The 14,809-nt window shown below is 32.5% G+C and overlaps 1 protein-coding gene across 2 annotated transcripts; it reads right to left on the minus strand.

Moving 5' to 3' along the window:
• Positions 1–9,091: 9,091 nt before the first annotated feature.
• On the minus strand, positions 9,092–11,505 carry LOC107931243 (S-adenosylmethionine synthase 4). 2 transcript variants are annotated; one of them, XM_016863076.2, is made up of 2 exons: positions 11,183–11,505; positions 9,092–10,432 (listed from the first exon to the last, which is right to left on the minus strand). In XM_016863076.2, the coding sequence occupies exon 2, from the start codon at positions 10,428–10,430 to the stop codon at positions 9,258–9,260; it is 1,173 nt and encodes a 390-aa protein (XP_016718565.2). In that variant the 5' UTR covers positions 10,431–10,432; positions 11,183–11,505; the 3' UTR covers positions 9,092–9,257. The 2 variants fall into 2 exon arrangements, with proteins under 2 accessions (XP_016718565.2, XP_016718566.2); XM_016863077.2 differs by having other exon boundaries at positions 9,092–10,436; positions 11,183–11,395.
• Positions 11,506–14,809: the final 3,304 nt, after the last annotated feature.

Genomic DNA, 14,809 nt, shown 5'->3' on the forward strand with positions numbered 1-14,809 from the left:
TAACAATCAAATTATAACATAGTTGTTCGTATTTTTATTTCACTCTTCCTTCGGGCATACCATCCCTTTACCGAATATGCACATCTCATCATATACAATAGGCAGATAAACTTTCACATAAAAGTGAGCTCATGTGACATAGATGTATCGTATGATTTCACATAACCTCTCACACTGATCCGATGTCACATAATCATAGGAATAGTCTCATAGATTGCTCTCGTATGCATCACATAACTACCTTATGATTTAGTGCAAATCAAGCTCACATATAAACTTGGAGTACATACCTGTTTAACCTTTCGCATTGAATATATTTATAAGCAATTCTTATTACGAAGTCTTACCCGGACATAATCTCCACACGAAGTTATCGGGTCTTACCCGGACAAAATCCCCACACGTAGTCATCGGGTCTTTAGAGCTCGGATATAGTACGAGCACGAAGCTTACGGACATTAATCAGTGATAATATTCTCGCATAAAGCCTGCGGGGTTTTAACCCGGATATAGTACTGACACAAATGCCCTTCAGGACTTATCAGATATATATACACTTTCACATTCATCACATCGGCCATTAGGCCTTATCACATATATACACTTTCACATTCATCACATCGGCCATTAGGCCTTATCACATATATACACTTTCACATTCATCACATCGGCTATTAGGCCTTATCACATATATACACTTTCACATTCATCACATCGGCCATTAGGCCTTATCACATATATACACTTTCACATTCATCACATCGGCCATTAGGCCTTATCACATATACTTTCACGTATACACACTGTCTTGGCTGAATCTACATCTATCATTTTTCAATATCACAATTTAGAATTCACGTATGGGTTTAATCAATAGCTTATGAGCAACTAAAACAAGTTTATCAAGGTTTACAACACAATCTCAAATTCAGCACAAGCTGTTTTTCCTGAGCAATAGTCACTAAATTATTTATAATTGGAGCTACAAAACTCCAAATCACTTTCCGTTAATTTTTCCTGAATATAGACTCGTATATCTTCCATCTATAAAATTTCCAGAATTTTATGTTTGGCCAATCAATACCAGATTTTTCTTAAAGTTTCCCCTGTTTCACTGTTTGACTAATCTGACCACTCTTCACTACGAATCAGATTTCTCATTTTACAGAATTCAAAATGTGTTGTATTTGATTTCATTTGAAACTAGACTCATTAAGGAGTCTAAGCATATAAATTTTATCTTATAACCATTTTTGTACAATTTATAATGATTTTCTAAAAACAGAACAGAGGATTACAGTGTCATTCTGCGCTGTCTCACACAACTTTAAGTATCTCATTATCGGAAATTCCTTTGCTTACACGGTTTCTTTTATAAGAAACTAGACTCATTAATATTTAATTTCTTGTCTCATTCAGCCTCTAATTCAAATCCATAAATTTATGGTGATTTTCTAAAGTCACGTTACTGCTGCTGTCCTAAGCAGACTATTTCAAATTACCCTTAAATTCCCAAGCTCAAACACTTAAGAACTTACCATTTGAGCTTAGAACATATCATGGCCACATCATATCTTATTAAATCAACTCATCATGTCCTATTATATTTGAATTTACTCAACGTTTAATCACTTAAAACTTACCTCGGATGTGGTCGAACGATCTCGGCGGCTATTCGATCACTTTTTCCCTTCCCTTATCCAACTTTTGTCCTCTAAGCTCTTGAGCTTCACCTAGCTACAAGCATGGCCGAATCTCTTTTAACATTTCCTCCCTTCTTTCTTTTGAATTTTCGGTCAAGAAGAATGAAAAAAGAATGGACACATTTTTTTTTCCTTTTGTTTTCATCCTTTTCTTTCTCTTTTTTTCTTTCTCCATTTCTTTATTACTAACTTTATTTTATTGTTTCCTCCCATGATGCACCAACACAACATGTCTATGACATGTTTTTAGCCATAACATCTTGTTCACCCATGCTCTTTATTTTATTAATCCTTACATAATGCACTACCCCAACATGTTTATGACATGTTTTTAGCCATAACATCTTGTCCACCCATGCTCATGGCCGGCCACTACATATTGGGGGGGGGGGAAATTGACATGCAAGTCCTCCCTTTTGATTACATGCACTATTAGGTCCTTGTAGATTAGCCTATCACATTTCAAAAATGTCACCCATAAGTCCTTTTGACTAAATTCACATGCAATTTACTAAATCGAAGCCTAAAACTTTCACACCTTCATAATCACATATTTTAGACAATAAATATCACATTCAAATAATTTGGTGACTCGGTTTAGCGGTCCCGAAACCGCTTTCCGACTAGGGTCATTTTAGGGCTGTCACAGCCATGGTGGTAAATAGTCGAAAGGCGCAAACAATGAACACAGAATTGTATTTGCGCAACTTGGAAATTTTTCGATTTCAAGAGTACATCGGCCATCGCTCGGGTCTTCCACCTAGGTCGTACGTAGTTGATCTGCGAAATAGGTATTGCGAGTGCGAAATATTTTAGACTCTCCGATATCCGTGTGTGTATGTTCATGCAGCGTGTGCGAGAGCAAACTTAAATGTTGAACAATTCATAGACGAGATCTACACGTTGTAACGCACATTGCGTATATGGGAGAACGAATTTCCTATAATCTCTGATGTCTCAAATTGGAAAGTTTCATCGCCTGCTTTCGAGATGGTGCCTGACCATAGTCTCCGTAGACATCCTAAAAGTCGACCACAATCGACGAGAATTTGAAATGACATAGATGTCAGGGAGATGGGAAAACCCAAACTGTGCACTGTGTCGAACATCCGGACACAACCAATCAACTTGCCCACATCGTGTTTATATTTCCAGTCAATCGTCTCGTAACGTCAGACTCAAACATGACGAATGATATATTATTGAGCGCATGTTCTTGTAAAAACATTGTAAAAATATGAAAAATTACACAAATGATATACTTTATTCAAATTATACAATTAATTAAATATAATAATTAATACATATTTTTTCTTATTCTTAATTTAAAACACGTTAAATTATAATACAATATTCATGCATATTTAATTTAAAACACATTAAATTATAATATAATATGCATGCATATTTATTTTGAAACACATTAAATTATATTAGAATAGACATGCATATTTAATTTAAAACACATTAAATTCTAATAGAATATACATGCAAATTTAATTTAAAACATGTTAAATTATAATACAATAGACATACATATTTATTTTAAAACACATTAAATTATAATACAATATACATACATATTTATTTTGAAACACATTAAATATATTAATTTAACTGAAAATCAAATAAAGTAAAAAGTGAAATGAAAATGAAATTAAAATAGGGAATGAAATGAAATGAAATTCAAATTTAATAGAAATTAAAGAAGGAAAAAAGAGATTAATTTAAGGTGACCAGCCAAAAGATCTTTTAATGGCCAACACCAAGGCCTGCCAGAGATAGTCTTACATTGGCTGTCACAAAGCCTGCCACAGATGGCCTTACATTAGCTAGCACCAAGCTGAAGCCCGCTTACTTAGGCCTAACATGAGAAAAAAAAATGAAATATATAAATTAAATTTAAGTTTTTAATTAAAAAGTGAATAAAGTGAAATGAATATGAAATGAAAATAAAGTATAAATTGAAATGAAATAAATTACAATGAGAGAAAAATTAATATGAATAAAATGTAAATTAAAATGGAAAAAATATTATTTAAATGAAATGAGAAGAAATTAAATTTAAATCGAAAAAAAATATATAATTTAAATGAAATGGAAATGGAAATGGAAATGGAAATAAAAAAAAAAAGTTGAAAGGACGGGTCAGGCTTGTGTCAGGCTTGCGGTAGGCTGGCAAATAGGCTTTCAGTGGCGGGCACCAGTAGACGGCTTGGCAGGCACTAGGCCTGCTACGATGTGACCTAATAGGTCAGGCCTAAAAAAAAGAAAAAAAAATAAAATGAGAAAATTTTTGAATTTAAATGGAATTTAAAATTTTGAAATGGAATGATATTTAAATTGAGAAAACTTTAAATAAAAAATGAAAAAATTAAATAAAATGTAATTGAGACTACTTCTAATTAATATGAAAATATATGAAATGAGTGAAAAAAATAAATTGAAATGAGACTACTTGTGATTAATATGAAAAAAAATTGTATATTAGGAAAAAATATTTCAATGGAAAAAAAATTAATGAAATGAAATGTTAAATGAATATGAAATGAAATGAATTTGTAATGATTATGGAATGGAATGAAAGTTCAAATGAAAATAAATTATAAATTGAAGTGAAAACAAAAACTGAAATGAAAAAAAAATTGAGCTACTTGTCATTAATATGAAAAATATTGAAATGAGAAAAAAAAATTTTAATGAAAAAAAAAACTAATTTAAATGAAATGGAAATAGAAATGGAATGAAATGGAAATGGAAATGAAATAAAAAAAAAATTGAAAGGACGTGTCAGGGCCTGTATCAGGCCTGCGTCAGCGTCAGGCCAGTCAACAATGGCCAAGAATTGGCCGGCACCAAGCCCATTTAGCCTTCCATTGGCCGGCACTAGAAGGCTAGACCTGGTGTAAGGTGACTCAACAGGTTAGTGCCTCAAACAAGTTTTTTTCTTTATTTTTCCAATTTTACCCTTACTCAGCCACTATAGTCCCCCGCTATAAATAGGGTACTTCAACCTAAAACCCAATTACCACCGCTGATAACTGTCACTCACTGTCAATAGTCATTGTTCTCTGTCGATCGTTGATCACCTCCAAACACCTCCATCAAGCATCGTTCACCGCCGACCACCACCGATCACTCAATGGACCGTAATCTTAATATTCTTTTAAATGACAACAACCACATTGCTAAAAATGTGAATAAGGTAAACGAGAAGAAAAATGTCCTGTTTAATTTTAAATATTCATTTAAATTCTTTTTTAAACAAGAAATATAAAATTCTGTATTTATTATAAACGCAGGATCAGTACCAAATTGTGAGACCCTGATTGCATAATCCCGGTTATGATCTTGATTATTTTCCCAATCGAAGAGTTTTACCGTATTTGAACGTCGTGGGGTAGCCGCATACATTCAGATATTTGCGCTGCAGGCCGATTTAATAATGACCTTAGTTGAAATATGGTGCCCGGAGACACATACGTTCCACCTTTCGTATGGGGAGGTAACTATTACACTACAAGACGTAGCACTCCAACTGGGGCTATCTATAAACGACAAAGCAGTGAATGAGCTTGGAAATGTGCTCGATCCATGGTTGAAAGAGTGCCCCTCAACGATGAGGAATGACGATTAACCAGTGTTAAATTTACCTGGTTAAGAGAAAACTTCCAGCATCTTTTGAGTGGTCCAATGTAGATGGACATTATCTACACTGCAAGAGCATTCATTCTGCAACTTATAGGTGGGATACTGTTGCTGGACGTCAATCAAAATAAAGTCCACATTATGTATCTCCCCTTATTAGAGGATCTTGAGATTGCCAGTAGATTTAGTTGGGGCTCTACAGTGTTGGCATGCTTATACCGCGAGCTCTACAAAAACAATGGGAGATTGTTGCCTTCTACTGCAATCTTGGGCATTATATCGAATGTCATTTTTGGCATTAGTGAGCCACCAACCGTATGTGTGGCCACTCGTGAACAGGTAAATATATAGTTCAATTTTGTCATATGTTTTTTAATTATATAGTATAGTATACTCATTTTTGCATGGAAAAAATAATCTGATAATTTATTATTATTTTTAGATGGTCAATTGTATCGGGAATCGGGTGATTGTTCACCGTACCCGTGTACTGTATGATGATCGAGACTCATTCCGGGATGGCGTAAAATACGTTTTCGAATCTTTCTTTTTTAAATACAATAATTGCACAATAAAATTAACTAATAACGTGTTGTCTATATTATGCAATTTTTATGGATGTCATATGTCGATGAAGGGATCGCGACACTGATACCATTATGGGTTACTGAGCAGCAACAACTGTTTGTGTCAAATGTTCCATTAATTCATTTCCATATGGTAGAGTAACACGATGTAGGTCGGGTATTGAGCCAGTTCGATTGCGCACAGCCTATCTAGAACCCTCCCGTCGACATCAAAGAAGTCCACGGAATGGACAAAAAGGGTTTAGGTCGGGACGCTTTAAATTGGGCAAAAAAACATGAACCGTATATCTTTCTGTAGAATGATCAACATTCGAGGCGCCCTCCCTTGTATGTTTTAGAGAAAGGGTTCTCTCTTTAGCGCAAGTACACAGAATGGTATATGGCACACGGGAAGCCATTTATATTCCAAGGTTGTTATATCCTGGTCCAGGAAGATGTGCAACCTGAATCTTCCTGATGGTTACAGAGGAACGCATGACTGCGCTATAATCGAGTTCCGCCATTCGGGAACACCGAAACCAATTTTGCTTCAAACCTCGATCCCGAGCACTAATATGAAGCATTTGGCTCATCATCATACCATCCAACTCGTCATTAAACCACTCGGAGCCCGAGCCCGAGCCCTAATTTCCTCAATTGTTCTAGGATATTTTTGGTGACGACCACGAGCCTCAACATTCGATACGGTCTGGATTGTCCTCATACCACTCAGAGTTCAATCGGGAAGCACGCACACCTACTATTGAAGATATTTTTCCATCAGCACCTCCGGTCACGTAATACCTTTTAACTCATGATTATGGTGTATATGATTATATTACTTTTCTAAGTATACCGGGCGAGACACCAGAGGCCGGACTGAGCAACTATCAAATGCCTTACCAAGGTGCACGGACGGAGGCAGTCGGACTGTTACACGCCAGTGCTAGGGACGTAGCCGAGATCACGACAATTTTGATTTTTATTTGTAAATATTTACTTTATTTTGTAATTATTCTATTTTTTAATATTAATTTAATTTTCTAAAATAATTATTTTTTGAATAAATGACTTCGAAATATTTAATAATAAAATATATAATTCGAATAAGTAATAGTACACAACAAATTAAATTTATACATACAATAAAATACAAACATTCTAGAATATTAATACACAAAAATATAAAATTCAAACAAAAATAACACGCACTAGATTAAATTTAAACACACAAGAAACTACAAATAGATGGGTAAAATTAATAAACGAAAATTTTAAATTCAAACTACATATAATACGGACTAAATTAAATTTACAGATACAAAAAAATACAAACATTCTAAGAAATTAATACACGAAAATATAAAAATGAAACATTAAACCCTAAACAACTATATTAAATTTACAGATATAAAAAATACAAACATTTTAAAGAAATAATACAATTATTTTGAATAGTAGTTTCTTCACAATTAGTCGTCTTCTGCTTGAATCAGGTCTACGTTACATCAATACCCCACTTATAAGTTGCGGAATAAACACTATTGCACCATAGATAATGTCCATCTGCGTTGGACATCTCGGTTAGCCATCTATGGCGCAAAAAGTCATTCTGCCCTTAATGGCATAACTTTTACAGTTGACATGAAAATATATAATTCAAATCCGTTAAAACATGACAGTATATAATTTAACCCTGAAATTCGGTTGTACATTACAAAAAACTCTCGTCTGCAATCCTCTACAAAAAACTCATTTGATGATGCACTACAAAACATTCTCATTTTGATGGCTCTTTCAAAAAAATAATTTCTCATCCATTTACATTATCAAAACCCAAACTATCTCCTATATATAGAGTGAGAAGAGGTTCCGGCCATCTAACTCCCAAAATTAAGAAAACTAATTTTTTAATACTTGGTGTTGGCCATCAGTGTTCTAAAATAAAAAAAAATTTAATCTAATAAAGTTGGTGTCGGACATCGGTGTCCCAAAACCCCCAAAAAAAAAATTGGGACCTGAAAGAGGTAATGTCGGCCATTAGTGTCCCAAAGTAAAAAAAAATGCCTTGAGACCCGAAAAATGTACTTGGTGTCAATCATCTACTTGCCTTAAAATGACACTGGTGCCAGCCATCAGTGTCCCAAAGTTAAAAAAAAAGTGTCTTGGGACCCGAAAAATGTACTTAGTACTGGCCAGCACCAAAAAAAATTTTTTAAATGACTCTAGTGCCTGCCATTACACAACCAGAACCAATATTTTTTTAAATACTGGTATTTTTGTATTCCTATATGATACGATTTAAAAAAAATTACCCTAGTGTTAACCATTCATGTCCCGAACTCAAAATATTCGTTTTTATAAAGGCTGACATAATCATTAGGTAATGATGGGGCCAAAATATAAGGTGGTGCCGGCTATTGGGTTTTCAAACCCTAAATTTACTGTTCATTTTAAGTTATTTTAGTGAATATTTTTGAACCAATGTTATTTTTGTAAATATTAAATTTTTTAAAATTAGATGGGTAAAATAGCTAATCATTCTATATCAATCCAAATTCTTTGTAAGGAACACATAGCTGGGATTAAACCTGGTCCAAAATAGTTATTGGTAGAAGTTAGATAATATATTTTGTACATTACAATCAACACTAAAATATAGAGAGCTCTTTGTTTTGACGAATAAAAAACTCCAATGAAACATTCAGGTAAAATATGCACTACACGAACAATTCTACGCTCAAACTTTGTATAAAAAAGTTATGTTTCATATATATACATATATATCTCCACTTAAAAACTTTTTTGTTTCTTTGGTGAAAACTCCATTTAAACTTTTAAAACTATATGTCATCGAGTCCTCCAAATACAGCATTTTCCGGGTTTCCTCATCATTGCGCAGACATGCTATTTTAGGAAATGTTTGTTTGACAGAGCAGAGCATTTTGGAAATGAGTAGTTCCAAAATAGGCAAGCAATTGACATAATGATTATGGGTATTTAACTCAATTAACTTTGCCTGCAGTTGAGCAACCAGTTCAGTTCCAAAGCTATCTTTCGTGTATGCTCTGATATTGGTGAATGTTATTAAACAATCGTTACCCTTACTTTACACTTATTCCTTTGAGAAAATGGGAACAAAAAAAGAGATGGCTGTAATGGTGCAAAAGCATATTATAGCACAAATGATGTTCTTTCATTAATAGAAAAAAAATTGAATATAATAGTAGTAAAGATTTTAAAAAATAAAAATCACATGTTTCTTTATTCTTCTGCTGTATACCAGAATCATGGCTACAATAGTAACCATTTGCTGAAATTTTAATGTAACCAAACCAAGTTAGGCCTTTGGTTTAAGAGGCTTGACAATCTCCCAAGTGAAATCTTTGTCATCACGTCCAAAATGACCATAAGCAGCAGTCTTTTGGTACCTAAATTTGCCTCCCCTCTTCAAATCAAGATTGATAGAGATCATCCCTGGCCTGAAGTCAAAGATCTCCTTAATCAATTGCAATATATCCTTGTCTGGGATCTTGCCTGTCTTGTATGTGTCAACAAATACCGACAATGGTTCAGGCACACCGATTGCATAGGATACTTGCACAATACAGCGGCGTGCAAGCCCTGAGGCCACAACACTCTTTGCTGCTTGCCTAACAATGTAGGCACCACTACGGTCCACCTTTGTAGGATCCTTTCCTGAGAAGGCACCTCCACCATGAGCACCCCACCCACCATAGGTATCAATAATTATCTTTCGGCCAGTGAGTCCCGCATCTCCATGAGGTCCACCGATTACAAACCTACCAGATGGGTTGAGATGGAAAATGGTTTTGTCATCGAGATACTTCGCAGGAATAACAGGCTTAATAACATGTTCTTTCAAATCTGCATGGATCTTCTCATTGGTGACAGTCTCATCATGTTGGGTTGAAATGAGAATTGTGTGAACACGAATAGGGACCATGGCTCCACCCTCATTACGATACTCGACAGTCACTTGGGTTTTACCGTCAGGCCTCAGCCATGGGCATGTCTTGTTCTTCCTCACTTCAGTGAGCCTGGCGCCGAGCTTGGTTGCAAGCACATGGGTTAGAGGCATAAACTCAGGGGTTTCATCAGTTGCATAACCGAACATGTGACCCTGGTCACCAGCCCCAATTTCCTCAGGCTTCTTGGTGAGGTGGCCATGAACTCCTTGAGCAATATCAGGGCTCTGTTGCTCAATGTTAACTAGAACTTTGCAGTTGTCAGCATCAAGGCCAACATCAGCTGATGTAAACCCTATACCTCTGCAAGTATCACGAACGATTTTCTCATAGTCAACTTTAGCGTTGGTTGTGATCTCGCCAAAGACCATAACCATGTTTGTCTTGGTACAAGTTTCACAAGCTACTTTGCTTTCTGGATCTTGTTCTAGGCATGCATCAAGAATAGCATCTGAAACCTGGTCGCAAATCTTGTCGGGGTGGCCCTCATTGACAGATTCGGAAGTGAATAGGAAGGTGTCCATATCTACCTTGTCACATCATAAGGCGCTAAATTAATGTTCCTTAAAGTGAAAATTTTAGTTGGAAAACAACAAATTTAACACACCACAGCTCAAAGTCTTATGGTAATAAAATCCAAAAAAAGAAACAAATATCCTCATCAGACTAGAATTCAACTTCAAAATTTCACTCTATGACACATTAATGCATTATTTCATTGTAAATATACTTCCTTTCTACGTTATCAAAAGTTTCTGAGAATTTGTTTTTTCATGTTAGAGTAAAAGATTAAATATACAATTAAACTACAAAGACAATGGAAATGATTATTATTCACGAAACAAAAAAAAATACATTTTATTTCAACATATAATCAACTTTTGCATCCAAATTACATTCTTGTTTTTAGGTGGGGAGGGTTGGTGGGGGGGGGGAAGCAAAGCAACCAAAAAGAACAATTCAACATTAGTTACCTAGGGATTTATGAAATCGAGCAATTTATGGACATAACAAAACATATAGAGAGATCAGTAGCATTCGAAAGCTACAACTTTTATAGATGAACCAAATATTATCCTTAATTTCACAAATCTGATGAACAAAAACAGAATCAAGAGTTTAATTATTAAAGAAAAAAAAAGCTCATTCTCAAACGAAATGAATTCCACTTCCATTTATAATAAAAAAGGAAATCTTGATAATATTCGAATCGATCTGTTCAAAGCATTTTATTGTGAAGGAAAAAGGAAAAAAGAGAAAGGAAAAGGAGCAGTACCTTTCAATGAGATCTGAAAGAAGAGATTGAAAATGGAAAGAGGAAGAGAGGAGAGGGAATTGAAGTACAGGGAGAAATGGGATATTATTTATATGACCGAAAGACGAATCGTTTGATTCGCTCTTAATCACTCGCGATTCCCCGCCCTTTTCGGTGTTTGGCTCTTCCCCTGCTTTTCTCCACCCCCCATATTGTATTATCTCCTGCTTCTCGTCACAATTTTTTTCAAACAATCTTGACCCTTTAAATTTTGACTATTTCTGGACGACGAGATTGGAGGGCAGAGATTGGATCTTGTATCAATATGTTGTAAATTCAAGTCCTCTTTCACGTTGATGTTGGGTCCAATTATATCAATCCTTTACAAGTAAAAGAAGTTGCATTAAATTTAGGGATAATTCTTATTTTATCCTCTAACTTTATAAAGGAAATTATTTTAACCATTTATTTAATTTTTTTTCTTCTTTCAACTCTTTAACTTACATTATTTATCAAATTATCTCAAAATAGATGAAAAAGTTAAAGTTTGTTAATTTTACTGATGTGGCATCCACATGTAGACCACATTAGCAATTAATTAAATTTTAAAATATTTTTTATAATTTTAAATGTTTTAAAATAATTTTTTAATTTTTAAATATTTTAAATAATCAATTGTTAATGAGACATTCAAGTGGCAATCTATTTGAATGTTATACCAGTAAAGTTAACGTTAACTTTCCCTCTATTTTTGGGTAATTTGACAAACAACGCAAGTTTAAGGATTAAAAGAAGCAAAAAATTAAATGAAGGGTTAAAATAATTTTTTTTAAAATTGATATATTTAAATATGTTAATAATGCATAATTATATTTAAAAATTAACAAAGCATAATTCTATAAATTGATGTTCGTTAATTAAGATAACGTCATCTCATTCAAATAATTTTATCATTATTTACTCTCTTTAAAATTTTCTAATAAGACTACCTATTATACATACATTATATAAGTGGTTTTTTTAAAAATAAATTAATGGTTATTGACAAAGTAAAAAAAAAAAAATTGTATAAGAATAAGAGTGACTTTTTATTTTTAAAAATTATCTTAGGAGAGCAACTCTCCTAACATATAGATGGACATGTTTTTTTTTTTTTTTGTTTTGATACAAATACATATTTGTATTGTTATATTTCGATATATCATTTCATGTTTATTAGTATTTTTTTTATTTTTATTTTACATGTAAACATATTTCAATTATAAACATATAAATATATTTATATGAAAATATTAATTTTAAAATTAATTAATTATGTTCAACAACTTAATTAAATTATTATATTTTATTTTCTAAAGTAATTATAAAAATAATTAAGATAAAAAATAAAAATTAATTTAAAAGTTTAAAATAATGTATGAATTGATAAGCATTACAAGCTTAAACTTATGGATACAAATCAAAATAGACAAAAATGTATCAGTGAAATTTATACCAACCTGAGTTTACACCAAAATGTAAACATATCCTATGCATTTTTATTTTAATAGAAATACCATAATAACGTACAATATTTATGTATACAGATTGATCCCCAACAACTATTGGGAATTCGGTTGAGCACTCATGTGTGTAAATGTTTTTCCTTCTTGTGTTGCTTGGGCTAATTTTAAAAATGTGAAATTTATGTCTATTTATGAATGAAATGAAAATGTCAATTATATTGATGGATTGTGGAAAATCGTTCAAATTGTTGTTGAAATGTTTTAAGGATTCTTACTTTATTCGAAACGACTCCACAAATTGTTAATAATTTTTTTATTTTATTTTTAAATTAATTTTAATATTTGATAAAATTAGAAATTGGAGATCACCACTTAGCATTGGATTTGAGTTTTTAATTTCATACGTAGTTTACAAAAAAAAAAAAAAAAATTCATGAGTTTGTGTTGAAGCAACATCGCGGCTAAAGAGTGTAATTGGATCAATCAGTTTAGTTGATCGCTTTTATATCAGGTAATTGTTTAGTTATTTCACTATGTTATGTTAATTGTTTTTAATTTTTTTATAAGCATGATTTTGTTAAATTATAGATTATTTATATATTTTAAATTTTATGTTTAGCTTCGACAACTACTATGGCGCTCTGGATCTAATCGAATTTTTGGATCTGGTTTGAAGTATTATAAAATTATGAAAAAATAAAAACTTTTTGATTTTCAAAAAAGTAAAAAAAATAAAAATCAAATAATTTATTTTAATTTTTAAAAAATATGAAAAAATATTAAAATTTCTAAAAAATAAAAAAAATACTCCTTAAACATGTTGGACTCGTATTTTTATCCATGGATTGGCTCTGCTCGACCCATTTTACTATTTAAAAATAATAACAAAATATAAAATAATTTTACAATAATATTAATATTTTTTTATAATTACATTTAAATAAAAAATATTTTTATTATTTTTAAATAGTGAAATAGGTCATTTGGGTAGATTGAGCTGGGTTAGGCTCGAGCTAGGAAATTTTTTTGAAGTTCGGTTTAGTCTATAAACACCTCTGATGTAATAACATCTCTCCAAATTTTGGAATATTTGTTAAGTCTATATTAAATCAAATTTGAACAAATACTTTTTAAATAAAATTAATTTTAATTACAATCATTTATATATCAAAAATATTTTTATTTAAACTTAACTATACAATATATAAAATTAATGTAAAATAATTTTTTAAATAAAATGACAATTCTAACAGCACAATTGGATGAAGATTTTTAAATAAAAAAAAAGTATAAGGATTCAATATCTCAAAATTAAATTAGATGGATTAAAATTGAAAGTTCAAAAGAGTACAAAGACCACTACTATATTTAAACCAAAGTAGTATAAAATACTAGCATCAGTTAACAGTTAACTAGGGCAAAGTAAACTAAATCATGAGAAGTTAAAATATTAAAGAAGTAAATATAGAGTCCTAACAATGATTGAAAAATAAAAGAAAAAAGAAATATAGTCCTAACCAAAACTATATAGATATAAGCTAAACTAGCTAGCTACTAATGTGAGAAAGGTGGCATAACCAAGTAAAGAAGTAGCTTCGAGCTAAGGGACAGGGCACGTATGTTGCAATACTTCTAATCTCCAAATCGTGTAATCGTCAATTTCCACAAAGTAGATCGAGTTTCTTTTGATTTTAGATCCATAAGCTCTACAACATTGGTCGTGACGATTATTAAGAAAATTCACGTTTTCACTACAGCAAATCAAGTTTTTAGCGGTGTCAAACGCCACTATAAATAGAGGTTAGCGGCGCTTTTTGAAAAATGCCACTATAGATCGAGCATTAGCGGCGCTTTTTGAAAAATGCCGCTATAGATCAAGCATTAGCGGCGTTTTTTAAAAAACACCGCTATAGGTCGACCATTAGCGGCTGAAAAACGCCGCAGAAAAATTAAGCACAACCTTTAGTGGCATTAGCGGCACTTTTTGAAAAACGCCGCTATAGATAGAGCATTAGCCGCGCTTTTAAAAAACGCCGTTATAGGTCAACCATTAGCGACGCCACAAAAAAATTAAGCACAACGCCGTCGTTTTATGTTGAGCTTTAGTGGCACTAGCAGCGCATTTTGAAAAATGCCGCTATAG

Source organism: Gossypium hirsutum, chromosome A04, assembly GCF_007990345.1.
Source record: "Gossypium hirsutum isolate 1008001.06 chromosome A04, Gossypium_hirsutum_v2.1, whole genome shotgun sequence".
Taxonomy (NCBI): Eukaryota; Viridiplantae; Streptophyta; class Magnoliopsida; order Malvales; family Malvaceae; genus Gossypium; species Gossypium hirsutum.

Bases quoted from the DNA above. Each gene is read 5' to 3' on its own strand.
- LOC107931243 (XM_016863076.2), bottom strand. From the start codon at position 10,430: ATGGACACCTTCCTATTCACTTCCGAATCTGTCAATGAGGGCCACCCC.